The 20,935-nt window shown below is 33.8% G+C and overlaps 1 protein-coding gene across 1 annotated transcript in view; it reads right to left on the reverse strand.

The window, feature by feature from the left end:
- The window catches only part of LOC148001920 (uncharacterized), a 97,898-nt gene that overhangs the window by 26,986 nt on the left and 49,977 nt on the right, over positions 1 to 20,935 (reverse strand). The window contains exons 2-3 of the mRNA XM_087579755.1: positions 7,653 to 7,773; positions 1,935 to 2,036 (exon numbers count right to left, since the gene is read on the reverse strand). Of these exons, the coding sequence (XP_087435881.1) occupies positions 1,935 to 2,036; positions 7,653 to 7,773 (223 nt within the window). The remainder of the gene's footprint in view (positions 1 to 1,934; positions 2,037 to 7,652; positions 7,774 to 20,935) is intronic.

The raw sequence follows: 20,935 nt of genomic DNA on the forward strand, positions 1-20,935 counted from the left end.
TGTCTGTCTCTGTCTTTCTGACTTTCTCTTTCCTCTCTCTCTCTCTCTCTCTCTCTCTCTCTCTCTCTCTCTCTCTGTGTAGGGGGGGCATGGTGTGTGTGTGTGTGTGTGTGTGTGTGTGTGTGTTTGCTTACGAGTGCATGTTTGATGTGCATTCCTAAATATAACCTGCTCAGTCTGTATAATGCTAGCTGAATGTGTATTTTCAAACTAATTATTTGGTATAAGAATATCAAGTGATGTCCTCTACATGACTTTAGACTATTTCATCCTCCTTCAATATTCTTATCACTAATAATACTTGTTGATCTGGTGTCTTACATTCTTTAATTATAATGAAAATGTAAAAATACATGTCCAGTATGATATATGGTAATATCTAAGAATTTGCTGCGTTTACATTTCCTGATGTTTGTACTGTATTTATCCATTAATAAACGTGTTTTCTGGGACATACAATGCAGTGAAAAAAATACAACTGCATAGTGTTAGGGGTTGAAAAAATTATCAGAAATATCCCTGATATCACTCAGTGTAATAGATATATACATATATATAACATGTATATGTGACATATATGTATATGTAATATATATGTATATGTAATATATATTACTTTTATTTACAAGACATTTGCAATTATATAAACATTATTAATCAAACAGAAACCAGTATCGCTAAACATTTCATGAGGAGATAATGGAAGTGATCACCTAAGGGAAACATCATGACTTTCCTAGAAAAGAACATTCAATTTTGAAGATATATATTATTTAAATTTATGTCTATGATTTTTATTACATAAAGGAAATATGGGTGAATAGTGTCTTGTTCTTCATGTAACCTAAAAAATTATAAATGAAACTTAAATTATATGTGACATGTTGGTAAGCATGTGATGATTGGGAGAAAATAAAAATATTCATATGATTAGCCATTCAAATATTGAATTCTTTGGCATAAAATTATCATGCAATTATACCTTAGGGTGATGATTTTTTTAATTTATATATGTTCTGATGTTTACTATGATTATTATACTTTCTAAGTTTGAGTTGAGTTTCTTTGTACAAACCAATTTTAAACGTATATATGAATGATACTATCCTGACAATGAAGAAAATCCTGAAATTTGTGAAATGTTTATCAATTCAAAGTATCTCATATATAGCAAATCCAGAAAGTTAATGAATTATGATAGATATTCTTCACCAATTAAATTTTCCTTGGCATATAAAATTATTGCCTTTTTTACACTAGATGAATTTATTTTTTATGTGTTACAAATCTTGACCTAAGTGGTAGTGTTTTTGCATTTGTAGTAGTTTATAATTGAATGTCCTTATGAGTTCACATATTTGAATACTATTCCGCACATGGTGGAGATATTTGGCAAAGATTATTAGGAGTGGCTTCTCTTCTAAATGGAGAAGCAGGTTAGTGTGGGTAGGCGCTAACATTTCAAAAGACCACATAATTAAGTGTTATTTTTCTACTTGCTGTGTGCAGATCTGTATATAAAGTCACAACTACTTCTCCAGCACCATGACTGTAGGTCTACTGTCATTTTCCATGTTATATTCCATGTCACTGAAACCAGGAGACACAAATTTACATATTTTATAACTTGTCATAGTCATGGTCTTCCTCCATAGTAGAAATGTACTTAAGACACCAAAGATTCAATTGCCTGAGACTATTGTTTTGTGTTAATGGATTGATTTTTCGACTTTAGAGTTATAATTATATATACTCACCCAATCAGTATCTTCATTCAGGATGGACCTTAGTCTATGACATAGATCAAAGAAGCAATTATCCTTAAGGAGTATTGATTCTATCTTTTCTAAAGTATAGATGAGAATAAAGAATCACAGTGTTTATTGCCTTTATTTGAAGCTGATTTCTACAAGTTAGTGGAGCAGTACAATTACCTGTTTGCGCCATATCTTTGATATTTTCAGATGGAATATGGTAGAGATCGGTTACTTTAAAAAACTCTTCCTTTGAGTCATTATCCACAGTGGACGATGTTGCTGCATTTCATGAAAAAATAATTGGAAGATATGTGTATTAGGTTCTTTCCTAATATGTGGTAATCAAACTTTGTTGTGTGGTTGTACATTTCTACAATACATTCTACCAAATTTAATTTCAGGAATCTGACTGTTCAGTTCAGACCAAGTTTAATTTCAACTTAGGTTCAAATATTGAATGGGGTCCAAAAACTTACCCTTCTTTTATTTTTTCCAGTTTTTACAACCTTTAAATCAAATATGACAATTATTTCTGATATTTTTACACATTGAAAATATATGATTATGTAAAAAACAAATTCTGGGTTCAAATTTTATCTTGATTTCACCCATATTACCATACCATACCATATTTGCCTATCATTTTAGATGTAGAATTAGAAGTCATAGTGTTCTTTACCTCAAGGTTAATAGGAGAAAATATCTGAATTGCTTCTTACTTAGTCCATCTCTGCTGCTATGAACAAAAACTAAAAGCTTATATATGTCCTGTTAAAAATGTCAGAAGGTACACACAGGAAGCCTCAACAAAATAGCTGCATATAAACGACCTGAAAAAGAATTATTTCAATAGACATCCTAAAATTAAAGGAAGAAGTTATAAAAGAGGATAACTGCAGAGAAATGTGGGGAAGAAGGAATTCCGATTTGAGGGGAAAAAAATCCCCAGGGAAGAACAAATCGATTAGTGATTTACTATCTAATGGTCACCCATGGAAATATATACACACAAATAAAACTATTCATATTAATTAGGTTGCATGTGAATAATTAATAATTAAATTGAATTAAAGAAATTGAGGGAAGAATTTCAAAAAGACCAGGAGAGTTACATTTCTAGGACAGCATGGGAAAAGGAAAGGAAAGGGGAAAATAATATAACTCTATTATAATTTTACACTGAAGTTATGTGCACAAGACTAAATCCATCAACATATTAGCATAGATAACTTAGATGTCAAATACGCAAAAAATGGTGTTTAAAATTGTACTTCTCCACTAGTGGACCAAATATTAATCCTCTTCAATAATGTGGATTCAATGTAAATGAATAAAATTATATTTATACGCTTCTGGAAATAACTATGAGTCAAATAAAATAACAGGCTTTAGAACCATGTGAATGAGCATTAAATCTTAGCAGCAGCTCAATTTTTGTGAAACAAATTTAAACTTTGACATGGAGTGAATAACGCTAGTAACATAAAAGGGTTTTGCTGACAAGGATGATATCACAAATATTCAAACCATTAAGAAATTTCAACTGACATTTAATGTTTTTGTGTATCATGTGTTAAAAGCCCAGGGACCAATGAGTGCCCCTACCTACACTCTTCATGTATGGATATCTTCTGCAAAATGTCTGGTCATGACAGCCAGAACAAGTTGAGATTAAAACACTAGGAAGAACAGAAACATCCTGCTAGAAGAAATTCCAAGGTAGCCATCAGAACTCTAGTCCACATCTCTGATGAGGACTCCCTGCTGAAGAAGAGGTGATGCTTTCCTCAATAAACACCACACACATGCACAAAATATCTGAAGACAAAAGACAAAACAGAAACCAAGTATTAAAACACCAATCCAATGGAAACAATTTAAGAAATCAGCTCCTAAACTGATATTCATTCCAACCCCAGATGCCTAAACACCAGTTTAAGAACAGAACAAAAGTGAGAGGGCAATATGTTGCCGCCAGAGCTGAACAAGCCTACTAGATTCAGACCTATGTATTTCAAATAGCAGAAACACTAGGAAATGAACTTAAAACCAACGTTGACACAAAAATAGAGGCCACTCGCACACTCAGCCATCTGGCTTTCATCGCTCACCCCAAGCTTGTGAAGAAGATTCCAAGCTATATGGCCAAAGGTCATAGGCTCTGCCAACCAAAGCCCAAGGTTCAAACCAAGGCAGAGGCCAAAGCTCCAGCTAAGGCCCAGGCAAAAACTCCAGCCCAGACTCCCAAGGGTGCCCAGGCCCCTGTGAAGGCCCCATAGAAAAGGCTCCTGACAGTGTGAAGACAGATGGACTGCTGTGATACACCTATCTATACACTATTTGCAGATGGCCAGTGTCCTATGCTGTTTTTACAAATAAACTTGAGACAAGATAGAAAACAATAATAGAGGTCAATGATGGAATCCAGGAAAATTTAAACAAAGAAAAAGTAATTGACAAGTTAATAAATCCCTTATGGAAACCCAAGAAAAACAAAGAAAACAAAGAAAAAGCAAACAGGTGAAGAAAAATTGATAAAACGCTTCTATTCTTGAAAGGGACAAGTATTCGCTTGTATTGAATACAAGGGATGGAAGGAAGAATCTTAGGAAAACAGTATAGAAGAAATTGTTACATTTGTCAAACATCTGCTAAAAAATGTGAAATCTAAAAAAATTTCTATCACATTTATCCAGAAAATTTGGGACACTCTGAAAAAAACAGGCCTATGCATGACAATAGATGAAAGAGTAGAACCTCAGTTCAAATGCTCAAAAGAAAATTTACCTAGCTTTAAATATACAAGAAGATTACATACCATGATATTGCTTGGACCAGGAGAGAATTTTATTTTCACAAAATTATCAAATCATTATACACAGAGAACAAAGAAAATCATATAAATATGCAAGGAAAAAATTGCTGTATGCAGGCAGAACTATTATAATAAAACCTGACTTCTCAGCTGAAGTTTTAAGCTAATAGACCTGAACAGATTCTGTGCATACATTTAGAAAACACAGAAACATGACCAGACTACTATATCCAGCAAAATTTCCAATCACAGCAAATAGAGAAAACAACATATTCTATTATAAATAAAAAGTCAAATTTCAGCAATCACTTTCTTCAAATCTGGCACCACAGGAGGTACTAGACGAAAATGTTCAACTCAAGGATGTCAACTGCGACAATAAACAAAAGAAATACATAATATTACACCAATAACACCAAAAGAATTGGCGCATACAGTTCCAAACACACACACACACACACACACACACACACACACACACACACACACACACACTACCACCACCACCACCACAAGCAACAAAATAGCACAAATTATAATCTCTGGTTATTATTGTCTCAATATGAATGAAATCATTTACCATCTTCATGCCAATGAAAGAAACATGCTAATAGAAAAGATGTAAAACCAGTATTTATGCTCCTGCTGCATACAAGAATCATACCTCAAGACCCAAAATAGATACTTCCTCAGAATAAACTGTTGTGAAAACTTTTCCAAGTAATTTCCTAAGAAACAATCTGGTATTACATATCTAATATGTGGCAAAATAAACTGCCAAAAATAAATCCAAGATACGATACATGACACTTTATATTCATCAAGAGAGAAATCTTTGAAGTTGATGTCTCAATTCTTAGTATCTATGTGCCCCAAACCAAGGGGATGCATTCATAAAAGAACATTGATAAAGCTTAAATCACACATTAAACCTCACACATTATTAGTGGAATTCTCCAATAAAGCACTCTCAACAACTAACAGGTCATCCACATAAAAAAACTGAACCGAAACTTATTAGGACCCAAATGGATATGAGTGCCACATAAAGTACATTTTACCTTTAAAGTAAAAGATATGCCTTCTCACCACCTCACAGAACTTTCCCCCAAAATCAAGCATCAAAAGATACAAGAAAAAAAAATGAAATAACTCCTGTATCCTCTTAGACCCAAATGGATTAATCCTAAACTTCAACAAATCAGAAGCAACAGAAACCCTACAGTCTCATGGAACCAGATTAACTCTCTACTTGATGTCTACTGGGTAAAGGAAGAAATACACTTTTTATATAAAAGAGAAAACATTCCTAGACACAGTTAAATTTTAAATGGGTGACAACCCCTGGCTGCTTAGGACATATACTAAATTTACATGGAGTTGAATTAATAACAAAATATTTATCTTTGCACTCAAAAATTAGTGGAAGTTTCAGTTAATGTAAGAAAAACAATTTTCAATAAAATGTGATTAATCCAGAGATGCAGATTTAATTAGCATGTAACAAATAACTGACTGTAATTTTCATTTTCAAAAGGGATATTTATAATATACATACTCCTATAAAGCATCAATAATCTTTATATAATTAGTCTTCCAACCTTGTGAGCACTAGAGGTTTTTAAATGTTACTTTGAAAGTGATTCTGTGAATATGATAGGGCCTCTATATTTAAGAAGTAATTGTAGTATTGTCTACACCTATGAGATATTGCCCAACAAAATTCTATTAAAAACACCAGAGGAGCATTTGATATCTGCTCAAAACTGGGAAGGAGCAGGGAAGTGATGGATGAAGTAAGAGACAAAATCACATTTTTTGTTTAGTAATATACACATTTTGCACGTTCTGGTTCCAAACCTTGCACACATTTACAGTACTAAATGAAGTAAGAAATTCATGAAAAGATGTGTGCTAAGAGAAAGAATGGACTAGTAGGCCATAAAGAGATTTATAAAGAGATTTGCTTTTAAAAAATGTATAAATGTGGGAAAATATCAAATAATCTAAAATTTTCAAGTTTTTCATTCTCCCATAAATTTTACCAAATATTATGTTAGCAACTACCACAAAACTTGAAACAGTGCCTATAGATATTGAATGGAACACTCAAATGAAAACAGCAGCGAAAACACCTAAGTATGCCCTATTAATATATTTAGTAACCACTCAATTGTATACATTATCGTAATCCCTTTTCAGTGACTTAGAAACAGAAGCAGCAACTGACTCATTGCACTTTAATAAAAATATTCCCGATTCAACTGTCAGTTTCTTCAATGTGTCAATTAATCTAACAACTTCACAAGCACTAAAAGACTTAGAGGACACGTATCTGTAATTAAAAATCAATTAAAATATGGTGGACATTTTAAAATATTACTTATTCCAACCTCTTCCTCAGAGTTCAATGTTTGATATTTGAAAAATATGTGAGACATTAGTTCTCACTTTATGATTCTGATTGTGTTTTTAGTCCTTGGTTTTATGTCATATACAACATATGTAAAAAGGAGAGTAAAAATAGTCTAACTGATGCTTCTACTCTCATAAACTCGATGGGTAAGAAATTATGTCAATTTATACTAATTCTTAATAAAACACTTGAATTATTTTGAGAATTCGGGAGCTTAGAAAACTTTATGTATTCATGTAACAACAAGTTATTGAAAAGCATTCCAGGGGTTGGGGACTTAGCTCAGTGGTAGAGCACTTGTCTAGGAAGCGCAAGGCCCTGGGTTCGGTCCCCAGCTCCGAAAAAAAGAACCAAAAAAAAAAAAAAAAAAAAAAAGAGAAAAGCATTCCATAATGTTGAAACAAAACTAGGAGCAATATGTGTTTTGCTAATGTATTTGATAGAGTAAAGCTAAGGAGAATGGTATATAATTATGGACTCAAAAATAAGGCAAGTATTGCTTTATATCCTAAAGAAATAGGATAATTTTTAATTTTGAATATGTAAAATCTTTTATGTTCTCATATGTTTGTAATGTTATAATAAGCCTTTGACCTATTTAAAAAAGAATGACTTGCACAATAGACATATACCTCTAAGTGTCAGTTTTGGAGATTTTACACACCTCTCTTTCCAAGGTCCAGGGAATATATCCAGAAGGTACAGAACTTTGTAGTTAAGGCCCAGAAACCACTGGGGCGATTACAGTCTCCATTTCCTTTTCTCCAGTGCTCCACTGATGTTCCCTGAGAGGGTGAGATAAATGAATTTCTATTCTATACATTACTTCCTCCAAAAATTAATAAGAACTTCAAGAAGATTTTGCAAAGAAGCTGCATTCATTACAGAATTTGTTGTCCTCATTCTTCCTGAAAGATTTCATCTCCACCTATCTTACTTGTAAACCATCAAATCTCAAACGCATTCTGTTAAAACAATGAGATTTCCACAATCACATTACTCCCTCAATGTAAAGTAAGCATCATTTCTCCCCCCCCCCTCGGAGCTGGGGACCGAACCCAGGACCTTGCACTTCCTAGGCAAGCGCTCTAACCACTGAGCTAAATCCCCAACCCCCCCTTTTTTTTTTTTTTTTTTTTTTACTTAACTTGAGTATTTCTTATTTACATTTCGAGTGTTATTCCCTTTCCCGGTTTCCGGGCCAACATCCTCCTAATCCCTCCCCCTCCCCTTCTTTATGGGTGTTCCCCTCCCCATCCTCCCCCCATTGCCACCCTCCCCCCAACAATCACGTTCACTGGGGGTTCAGTCTTAGCAGGACCCAGGGCTTCCCCTTCCACTGGTGATCTTACTAGGATATTCATTGCTACCTATGAGGTCAGAGTCCAGGGTCAGTCCATGTATAGTCTTTAGGTAGTGGCTTATTCCCCGGAAGCTCTGGTTGTTTGGCATTGTTGTTCAAATGGGGTCTCGAGCCCCTACAAGCTCTTCCAGTTCTTTCTCTGATTCCTTCAACGAGGGTCCTGTTCTCAGTTCAGAGGTTTGCTGCTGGCATTCGCCTCTGTATTTGCTCTGTATTCGCCACATTCTGGCTGTGTCTCTCAGGAGAGATCTACATCCGGCTCCTGTAGGCCTGCACTTCTTTGCTTCATCCATCTTGTCTAATTGGGTGGCTGTATATGTATGGGCCACATGTGGGGCAGGCTCTGAATGGGTGTTCCTTCAGTCTCTGTTTTAATCTTTGCCTCTCCCTTCCCTGCCAAGGGTATTCTTTTACCTCATTTAAAGAAGGAGTGAAGCATTCACATTTTGATCATCCGTCTTGAGTTTCGTTTGTTCTAGGGATCTAGGGTAATTCAAGCATTTGGGCTAATAGCCACTTATCAATGAGTGCATACCATGTATGTCTTTCTGTGATTGGGTTAGCTCACTCCAGATGATATTTTCCAGTTCCAACCATTTGCCTACGAATTTCATAAACTCGTTGTTTTTGATAGCTGAGTAATATTCCATTGTGTAGATGTACCACATTTTCTGTATCCATTCCTCTGTTGAAGGGCATTGGGGTTCTTTCCAGCTTCTGGCTATTATAAATAAGGCTGCTATGAACATAGTGGAGCATATGTCTTTGTTATATGTTGGGGCATCTTTTGGGTATATGCCCAAGAGAGGTATAGCTGGGTCCTCAGGTAGTTCAATGTTCAATTTTCTGAGGAACCTCCAGACTGATTTCCAGAATGGTTGTACCAGTCTGCAATCCCACCAACACTGGAGGAGTGTTCCTCTTTCTCCACATCCTCGCCAGCATTTGCTGTCACCTGAGTTTTTGATCTTAGCCATTCTCACTGGTGTGAGGTGAAATCTCAGGGTTGTTTTGATTTGCATTTCCCTTATGACTAAAGATGTTGAACATTTCTTTAGGTGTTTCTCAGCCATTCGGCATTCCTCAGCTGTGAATTCTTTGTTTAGCTCTGAACCCCATTTTTAATAGGGTTATTTGTCTCCCTGCAGTCTAACTTTTTGAGTTCTTTGTATATTTTGGATATAAGCCCTCTATCTGTTGTAGGATTGGTAAAGATCTTTTCCCAATCTGTTGGTTGCCGTTTTGTCCTAACCACAGTGTCCTTTGCCTTACAGAAGCTTTGCAGTTTTATGAGATCCCAGTTATCGATTCTTGATCTTAGAGCATAAGCCATTGGTGTTTTGTTCAGGAAATTTTTTCCAGTGCCCATGTGTTCGAGATGGTAAGCATCATTTCTTATTCACCAGTCATTATTTCAAAGACACGTTTTTAGGTTTTGGCAAATACCAGAATTCCATTTGCACTTTTTAGGCTTAGATGGTTCAAATCCACTTTTAATAAGGGTTCTTAAATGTGTTTATATCCCTTCTAGCCTACCATTCCCCAAAAGAAGAGAAAATGAAGTACAAAAGAGAATGTGGACCTGTTTAGAAATATTTTGGAGCAAATAGAATCTGCCTGAGAGAATATCAGCAGTTCAATTCACACCAATCATCAGCAGTAGCTAGATGCACCTGCAACCACCATTCACAAATCTACAAAGCAGTATAATTCAGAAGAAATCTCAATGCTATGGCATTTGTTCCAAGTCCTTAGAAGCCACTGGAACACCAACAGATGTTGTTTAGTGCATTTCTCTCTACAACATCATGGCAAACATTGCCCAGCAGAGAATGAAAAGGCATTCTAAAATACCATTCACCACTGTCTATTGTCTGTTGCAATATGTATATCCTTTCCAAACTTCACATGTTCTCCCAAGCATCTTCTCTGGTAAAACCATATTCCCATTTTCCAGGCTGTCTCCACAAAACCAGCATGTCTGTTCTTAGCAAAACATCCTCCCATGTGTCCTTTAGCAAAAACCTCCTCTCCACTCGTCAGTTTCACGAAGGAAAACACATGACAATACAGTTTCCAAATGAACCAGAAAATTTCCTCTCAATTTTATATTCATCATGACCAGTAACTTTTCCAATGTGGAGTTTTACATGATTTAATAGTAAATTTAAAATTACCTGTTTTTGACATGGTTCATTATAATACAAAATGAAAGTATCTCTATAGTATGAAATTCTGGCTGAGCTGGGAAGTGGTGTTGCATGCCCTTAAAAAAGTACTCAAGAGTCAGAGGCATGGAGACCTGCAAATCAAGTTCTATGACAGCACTACCATACAAAGAAACTGGTATATGAAAAATAAAGCAAAGAAAAAATTAAAATAAAACCTGAGGCTTTCAACTTGAAGTGATGTTTGTCAAGAGGCCCAGCCTTATAAACAAAACTGGACAAATTTTCTTCATATATTGGTGACGATCTACATTGAGGTCTAGTAGGGTCTTAACATACAAAATGGGGAAAAAGAAAACACCACCAACAACAGTAAAACAAACAAAAATCAGAACTTTGTATCTCAGATACAATGTATTTTCCTACAATTTATTTTTTCTTGATTTTTTTCAATTCACTTATACATAGTTTACTTCAGGAAATCATGATATACAGTGGTGTCCTAAAGTTTCAAATTGCTTCAAGGCCCACTTCTCCTCATATCAACATTTAATTGAGGATGGCAGTTAAATCTGCAATTGATTTTGCATACAGGATGACATAATTGACAATTAGATTGTCATATTTTCCATCTGAATACTACAGTCATGTTGTGATTTACACATCACATTCCCTTCCTTAATATAATATTTTGTGGACATTCTTTCTATTATCTTCATATCTGAGTTGTATTATGAGTATTTTAAGAGAATGATATGTTCAATATGAACAATTTTGACCAGTAGTCCTTAATCTGAAAAGCAAATATAATTTAATGCATTAATCCTTACCAAATTATATATAGTCAAATCTTTCATTGACAAAACAATGTCTGTCGGGCTGGAGAGATGGCTCAGTGGTTAAGAGCACCGACTGCTCTTCCTGAGGTCCTGAGTTCAAATCCCAGCAACCACATGGTGGCTCACAACCATCTGTAATGAGATCTGATGCCCTGGTCTGGTGTGTCTAAAGGCAGCTACAGTGTACTCATATATAATAAATAAATAAATAAAATATTTAAAAAAACAATGTCTGTCTTTTTCTATTTCCAGATTCACCTCTAAAACACATGTTAGCATTCCTCCTTTTCAGTGGATACATATGTTCATTTTTCAATGGTGCATAATACTCTGCATAGTCCACAAAATCTTTCCTGCTCATTCCCTGTGTTCTGTCAAGTTCTCCAATGATTTCAATGTGACCACACTAAGAATATAGAGACAAAGTCTTAATGTTATCTAAGGCTTCCATAAAAGTATTATACTTTCTGTCCTGTCTTTTGGATTTCTTTATTTTCCACTGAAGACGAGGGTTCACAAAACTCAGGATAATCCTTGATTTATTCTAAAGCTATGGTGACCCACAAAATCCTAAACAAACTTACTCAAATCTTCAGTTACTGGGCTGGGCTCAGTCTGACATAAGCACAGTCAGCTTTTATCGGACTCTCACATTAAAATTAGCTCTTGTTTCTAGAATGTAAATCTACATTTATAAATTTAAATGTCCATGTTCTATCAACAAGACCCTGTATAATGTCATATGCCATAAATGTTTATCTTTGCTTGTGTTTTTGCTTCTTTATATACATTTGAGTTTGTTCCCACTCACTTAGTGAACATTAAAGATAATGCACATGTTTTCTGAAACATCTATATTTTTCCCTCTATATCCAGCACAATACCATCAGAATTTTTTCCATTTTTATTGTTTCTAACATAAAACATTCTGATGAAAGGGAAGATGGTGGAGAACAGAATTTTGGTTTTCTATAAGTCGTGCTGACTCATAGGCAAGTGAGAAACCATGGTGAAATGCTGGTCAAAAGGATGCTGTAAACGTTTCTCATAAGCACATGCATCACAGTCAATCTTTTTTTAATTTTATGCTAGAATTATTTTATTAATAATAGACATGAATAAAATGAATCTTACAGATAGTCAGTTTTAATCAGAAGTACATTAAATAAATTTGAACTCAAACCAGTTAAAGGGAAAAGTACTTACTTAAAAGTAATCAATACTTAAAGATGGATGCTACTTGATAAAATTCTATTAAATTTTAAATTATTGTATCCATTTCTCATAATGAGTTTCAAGATGAGCATCCAGTTATTTTTAATTTGGTAAAAAAATATAATTAAGTTTACTTTCCTATATGAATTGTCATAAAACATTTTTTAAATTAGTGTGACAAAGAAAAAAGTGGGTGCCAGATAAAATTAAAATATTTTAAAATATTACCTGATTTTTTTAAGTTTTACAAGTTATTTCTAGAGCTTAATATTTTGATTTCACTTTCTTTGCAAAAATAAGACAGAAATTATATAATAAAAGCTACAAGATTGCAAAAAACCTAGAGTTTGCTAAAAAATTTTAAGTGATTTTTATTTAGGGTAAATTTCAAAGTTTTATAGGGAAAAGAAATCGAGGAATTCTAATTACTTAATTTAAAATTCAATATTATTTAAGGAAAATATCTTTCTTTATCTTCACACATACCCATAGACACAAAATTTCTTACTCTTTATGTTTATATTGTGAAGTTAGAATTTTTAGAGGATTTTTATTTCTTTGTAAATTTAGATTTCAATAAAATTAATGTTTTTCTAATTTTTTGAGTCTTTAAAACTTAATTTCAAATACAAAATGAAAGAAGACATTTAAAATATTAACCAATGTTTATAAAATATTATATACAGAGAATTATTATGTGAGATTCTAATTTTAAGTAATTTCAGAATTTGATAGTTATCCCTGAACAACTGAATATATTTACAGTAGTATAGAAATAACAAAGATTTCTCCACTGTGCTGCCTAAGAGTACATATTAAATTGTTACATGAGAACTTTTGGGTAAATTTTAAATTAAAAAAAATGAGTAGTAAATATTTTTCTATTTTTCTTCACTTACTGAATCTCTAGAGCTACTTCCTAGACCAGTTATATTTTGCTGTTTTAATGGTATCCTACTCTTCAGTATATGAAGGTTATAACTAAACACATCTAGCCCATGACCTCATTGTAGTGCGGATGGTATCTCAGTGCTCTGCTCTTCCCACCAACAGAATTTACAGCATTCCTACATAAACACACCCACAGACCGACTTGGTAATGCCAATTACCCAATTGTTAATTCTTTTGCTTTTTTCCCTGTTGATTCTAGCCTATATTAAGTAGCAAATGAATGTTAAATATAACAGGTATATTCAAAAATTTTCAAATATTTGCATTTTGATTGCCACTATTTCTGTATTGAAAGATATCTTTCAGTTTTCATTGCAGTGTTTTTTTTTTTAACCATATCAGATTTATGATAACTTTTGTTTATATTCATGGGTTGATATTTTCTTTGAGACAATTTTTTTTTTAGCTCTGGCAGTATTGTAATTCAGTACTGAAATCAGATCTGCTTTGAAATCATGTAGAAATTCATTTGTAGATTTAGGTGCTGAAAGTTCAAACAGATGTCACCATGTATTGCTTCATTTGTGTTTCTAAAGACTCTTTTCAGTAAATCATAGATGTTGCAAATCTAAGATAAATTCAACAACATGACATGTCTTACAATACCATGGATAGAGAGGAGGATATAGATATAGATGAAACACACATTCTGCCTCATCTGGAGTTGTCTTGGGAAATCAATGATTGTTTGGTATATGTCTAATTCTAATTCCAGAAAAGAATTCAAAATAGGAACAACAAAGAACTGTATATACAAAAGTAATGTCACTGTAGTATTGATTCCATTCTTACTATATTACTATTTAATTTACATCCAGATACTAAAAAATTTACTTTGAGATTCTAAAATTATTCACGTAGATGTTGATATCCTCACATGACCTTAAAAACATGACTAACTATATTAATATTATTAAATTTTCATAGTAGAACACATATCCTGCAACATGGTTAATGTATTTTTCTGGTAATAATTCCATATTTTTTATCTTAATGTTAAAAAAAAGTACATTGGATAAAATGTGACAGATAATTGCCTGGGATGATTGCCATTATCAGAATACCTAATATTACAAATATACATTCTCAGAAGTGCATTTTCTTATTCCTTACTTCATCACTCAGTAAACTGAGTGAAAATACCCTAAAGTCTAAAAGGGGAAAGCTAAGTTAGGAAGGTTTTTGCACATTTTCTTTGCAGGTGAGGGAGAGTATGTGTATGTTTGTTTTTCATAAAGCCCTGTTCTGGTGTAGACGTTTGTTTGTGTAGAATAGTATTTATGAGGATGTGTGTGTGTGTGTGTGTGTGTGTGTGTGTATGTGTGTGTGTGTGTGTGTGTGTGTGTATGTGTGTGTGTGTGTGTGTGCGTGTGTGTGTGTGTAAGTTTAAAATCAAAGTTGGGTCTCTTACTTAATCACTGTCTAAAAAAAGTTGTTTTGAGAGAGGGTTTCTATGTGGAATAGAGCCCTATTTATCCTGTACTTACTTTGTAGACTAGGCTGTCCTTGAACTCACACATATCTACATGCTTCTGCCTTACTATTTTATGAATTAAGGCATGTTCCACCAGGCTAGGTATCTACTTTAATGTTTAGCAAAGATTATCTATCTGTTTTGGAACTCACAATTTCATTATATTATGTGCAGAGTGAACCCAAAGCACATTCTTGTCTCTTCCATCTCTGCACTGGGGACTACAGACGAATGTTAGGGTGGTAAGCATTTTACAAAAATTCTGAGGTTCCGATTTTAGGGTCTTTTCCTTATACTAAGAGTTGTTTCTCTGAATTTATTTTGGTTTTTTTTTCCTCAATACCTGTAATACTCATCACATTGGTTTTTCACATAGAAAATAGATAATATATTGTCAATTTATATTTAACTACAGTGCACGATGTTTAAGATAATGTAACAATTGAAATCTTAGAAAACAATGATATTTTTATCCAATGGAAAACTAAATCAATGAGAGTCAATATATTTTGGAAACACTGAGGTATAATTCACAGTTCCATACACTAAAAACCCTGTGATTTGAGAAAGACAGAGAACTGTTTATTTAAGTCGCACAAAACATGTAAACACATTTTATTAAGCAAGAAACATGTATACATGTATGAGAAAGAACAAGGTTTGTGAAAATACAAATATGGACACACAACAAACACCTCTCACAAGCACTTTTTCATTCCCTGGTTATCTTACACACGTTACCTCTGAGTGGCCTTTGTCATTCTGAAGTTTCATTTCAGATGAATGTTGACTGGCAGTGCAAACCAAGTATGCCAGAACTAAGGGCAGAAGGATCACCATTTTCTTGCTGTTTCCCTTTTCTACAGAAACTCTGATTATTTCAATGGTTTAAAGAATCAGAAATAAGGAATGACTATACTATTCTTCTGTTATCAAAGCATGGAATGAAACAAGAATTGTTCCTCCTCTGTATTTGTATTTCTTCCATGTTCCTGATCGGCAATCTCTTTAACATTACTTTACTTACAGAACATGGTAAGTTTTATGGAAAGTTTAATATGACATTTATTGTTGACATATATACATGAGAGAGAGGAATCTAGGAATTGTTTTCAGGATATCAAAGATTAACATTTTATGTAACAGATACAGAGTGGAAAACACATCCCTACAGGATATGTATTTCTTGTCACTTCTTGTATTAATATTTTCTTCTTCAAAGAATGTTTACTCTAAATAGCTCTACAGTATCTTCCAGGTATTGATGATGATACATGTTACATGAAGAACAAAAGAAACAAGAATATCTTTCTTTTCCCTTATTATATTCCACTATAGATTCCAGTAATGAAGTTTTTTTCCTTTAAGATAAGAGGCATGTACATAAGCTTTATACAGGGTGATAAGTATGGATCGATCTACATTCTTCTACATGCTGACCTCCAGTTGAACCACCACCATTTGCTGAAAATGCTATCTTTTTTCCATTGGATGGTTTTGGCACCTTTGTCAAAAATCAAGTGACCATAGGTGTGTGGGTTCATTTCTGCGTCTTTCAGTTCTACTCCACTGGTCTATCTGTCTGTCTCTGTACCAATACCATGCAGTTTTTATCACTATTGCTCTGTAATACTGCTTGAGTTCAGGGATGGTGATTCCCCCTGAAGTCCTTTTATTGTTGAGGATAGCTTTAGCTATCCTGGGTTTTTTGTTATTCCAGATGAATTTGCAAATTGTTCTGTCTAACTCTCTGAAGAATTTGATTGGTATTTTGATGGGGATTGCATTGAATCTGTAGATCACTTTTGGTAAAATGGACATTTTTACTATGTTAATCCTTCTGATCCGTGACCATAAAAGATATTTCCATCTTCTGAGGTCTTCTTCAATTTCTTTCTTCAGGGACTTGAAGTTCTTACCATACAGATCTTTTACTTGCTTGGTTAAAGTCACTCCGAGGTATTTTATATTATTTGAGACAATTATGAAGGGTGTTGTTTCCCTAATTTCTTTCTCAGCTTGTTTCTCTTTTGTGTAGAGGAAGACTACTGATTTATTTGAGTTAATTTTATACCCAGCCACTTTGCTGAAGTTGTTTATCAGCTTTAGTAGTTCTTTGGTGGAACTTTTGGGATCACTTAAATATACTATCATGTCGTCTGCAAATAGTGCTATTTTGATTTCTCCTTTTCCAATCTGTATCCCCTTGATCTCCTTTTGTTGTCTGATTGCTCTGGCTAGGACTTCAAGAACTATATTGGTTAAGTGGGGAGAGAGTGGGCAGCCTTGTCTAGTCCCTGATTTTACTGGGATTGCTTCAAGTTTCTCTCCATTTAGTTTAATGTTAGCTACTGTACCCATTTTTAATAGGGTTACAAGGCTCTCTGGAGTCTAACTTCTTAGGTTCTATGTATATCATGGGTAATGTTTTAATAATGTCAAAGAAATACCAGTTATGTGAATTTTCACTACCAGTAACAAACATTATTGAAAGTCAATAGATACTGTTTTTCCTGTTTGCTGAAAAAAAACTCAAAACAAATCCACTACACATATGTGAAAAACATATTTTCATTATAGCAGTGTTATGGTTTTCATATTGGTATACTTGGGATTTCTTCTGGGACCTCAGGGTACATGCTAAGTTAATGTTCCAGTTTGATAATCATTGTATAATACTATATCTAGATTTTTTTTAAGTTCACTGAGTTATTTACTTTCTGCCAAGGATAACTGTTTTTACACTGTCAATATTTTAGGGGCATTGTGGTATTCTGGATATAAAACACCACCATTGGAACTTCCTCTGTAGAGCTGTGGGTGACATGTGAAGACAGAAAAAGAAATCTGTCAATAAATTCAGACTATTGAGTATCTGACACTTGAAAGAACCTGGAGTATCTTATTTATTGGTTCAACTGACAGCAGAAAATGCAAAGGAATATGGCAGATATGAAACATTCCTCTGTTCATGACAGAAGTGAGGGCCACAATTCAAATTTCTGAAGCTCCTCCTCAGAAGAGAGATATGAGAGACAAGAACAGAAAACCCTATCCTTCCCTCAATACAGAGTCTTCTCTGCTTAAAGCTGTTGTACAGAGTTTGATCCTTCTGGGTGAGAATACTCTTACAATGAAAGCATGAAATCATGAAATAGGGACCAAGCAAAAATGCAGAGATGAGATAGAGATGTAGATCATTAGAAACCATGCAAGAAATCCCTGTGTCTAGATACATCCGGCTCCTGTAGGCCTGCACTTCTTTGCTTCATCCATCTTGTCTAATTGGGTGGCTGTATATGTATGGGCCACATGTGGGGCAGGCTCTGAATGGGTGTTCCTTCTGTGTCTGTTTTAATCTTTGCCTCTCTATTCCCTGCCAAGGGTATTCTTGTTCCCTTTTTAAAGAAGGAATGAAGCATTCACATTTTGATCATCCGTCTTGAGTTTCATGTGTTCTATGCCTCTAGGGTAATTCAAGCATTTGGGCTAATAGCCACTTATCAATGAGTGCATACCATGTGTGTTTTTCTGTGATTGGGTTACCTCACTCAGGATGATATTTTCCAGTTCCAACCATTTGCCTATGAATTTCATAAAGTCATTGTTTTTGATAGCTGAGTAATATTCCATTGTGTAGATGTACCACATTTTCTGTATCCATTCCTCTGTTGAAGGGCATCTGGGTTCTTTCCAGCTTCTGGCTATTATAAATAAGGCTGCTATGAACATAGTGGAGCATGTGTCTTTGTTATATGTTGGGACATCTTTTGGGTATATGCCCAAGAGAGGTATAGCTGGGTCCTCAGGTAGTTCAATGTTCAATTTTCTGAGGAACCTCCAGAATGATTTCCAGAATGGTTGTACCAGCCTGCAATCCCACCAACACTGGAGGAGTGTTCCTCTTTCTCCACATCCTCGCCAGCATTTGCTGTCACCTGAGTTTTTATCTTAGCCTAGAATGTATTTATAAACATTTCTCCAATGTATTTTTCTACTCATAATGAATCGTAAATAAAAATAATTGGACCCATCAATTGTTTAGACAACTACTATATATTCCACTCAAAAACATTTAGAGGACGTTGAGATAATTGTGTTACTGTAAATATTTAATAATGTTTTTTTAAGGAATAATGCATCTTTTTAAACCTTTTTTTGTGGTATAAATATTTCTATTAGGTTTCCAAGTCCCATTCTATTCAGAGGAAGAAATGATCACATTATCAGTCTGAGGATTTTTTACATTACTTCACCCACATTTGAGAGTCATTGCAGAAGACTGTCGGAGGTACTAATAAAGCTGGAAGAGAACCATGATGTCCTTTTTCTATGATTTTTTCTACAATATTTGATTAATTGCTCTGAGAAAAACTGTTTACTATAAAAATATCTTCTTGAGATATTTGTTTCATTGGAGTTAGCAATAATATAGGGCTCTATTTTAATTATTTGAGATACTGTGAGACATACTTTGTAGCCTCTAGTTTGTTGAATGTTTTGAAGTAATGTCACAATCCTGTATAAATAATTTGTATGGCTTAATGTATTGGCAGAGTACTATGTAAATATGTAAGGAAATTTGATCTGTGTAGTCATTGGATTTTTTTATTTTATTTTTTTTAGTTTTCTCAATCTTGTAATCTTTGCTTTCTGCTGGGAAAGCATTAAATGGAAGGAAGCTTATGATTTCCTCTTTCGTGGATTTTATATAGTTTCATTATATATATATATATATATATATATATATATATATATATATATTTAATTTTACTATTTCATAGAGCTGGCTAAGTTGTGATGGATTCTGTAATATGCTTTTCCAAGAGGAGAATTTATTTTATTCTTCCTTTTCTTGTACCAAGACTATTGTGAAATAAATTTGGACAGAGGTTGAGATACCTTAGAATTTTGATATATCACTTTGGAACTACTTGCTTTAAAAATCTTTCATAAAACTAGTGTTATTCTGATGAGCTTTATAAGTAATCTGATCTTAAGCAGTTTTAAATTGCTTTATATTTTCTTTATCTCTACACTGTTAATTGCAGTCTACTATAATTTTTTACTGCAGTTCTTTACTCAGAGTTCAATGAGTCTTCTATAACTAGATGGGCAGATATTTCTCCAGCTTTTGAAACTCCCGAATATTATTTTATTGATTTCATGCCCTACTCCTTGAATAAAGCATTCATTTTAGAATTCTATATTCACATTTTCCTGCAGGCTTAAACACCTGTTCATATATATTTTATATTTATGAAATTTTATTATTGAACTTTGCCAAGTCATCAAATTTAACTAACATTTTTCCAGGTCTGTTTTTCATCTGATTAATTTTATTGCTAGTTAGGGTGGTCATATTGCACTTACTGAGCTTTATCGTTCAGAATCTTCTTGGTTTGGCTTTTGTTCAATAGTTCAGTCTCTGTCTTATCACTCTGCTAATGACTTGTATTAATTTCCTCATTGTCTTCTATTATTTCATTTTATTTCTTTCTAGTTTATTCGTCGGTTTGAGTTTTTTGAATATTGCTACAATTCTACATTTGAATTGATTTTCTGTAATTTCTTTGGATTTTTCTTACTAGTGTCTATAATTATAGAATAAAATGATTTTGTAAGTGTCATGTTAGAATTTCAGGGTTTTTTGTTTTTGTTTTTGTTTTTTGCTATAACTTGAATTAAAAGAATAATGGTTCTAACTGAGATGTGCAGAACACAGGGACTCAGGGACCCCAAGCAGCCAGTGATTCAAGTTTCTTCCATTTTGAACCTTAGCCTTTGCCCTGTCTTATAGAACCCAACCCACTTAGCCTACACTCATATGAAACTTGACTGCCAGAAGTTCTGAGACATCATGGAGTACAGGATCATATGACCATAGAATCACAGTCACACTGGAGGTACAGGCTCCAGTCAGAGATAGACAGGGG

The sequence above is a fragment of the Rattus norvegicus genome, chromosome 12, assembly GCF_021556685.1.
Source record: "Rattus norvegicus strain SHRSP/BbbUtx chromosome 12, alternate assembly SHRSP_T2T, whole genome shotgun sequence".
Taxonomy (NCBI): Eukaryota; Metazoa; Chordata; class Mammalia; order Rodentia; family Muridae; genus Rattus; species Rattus norvegicus.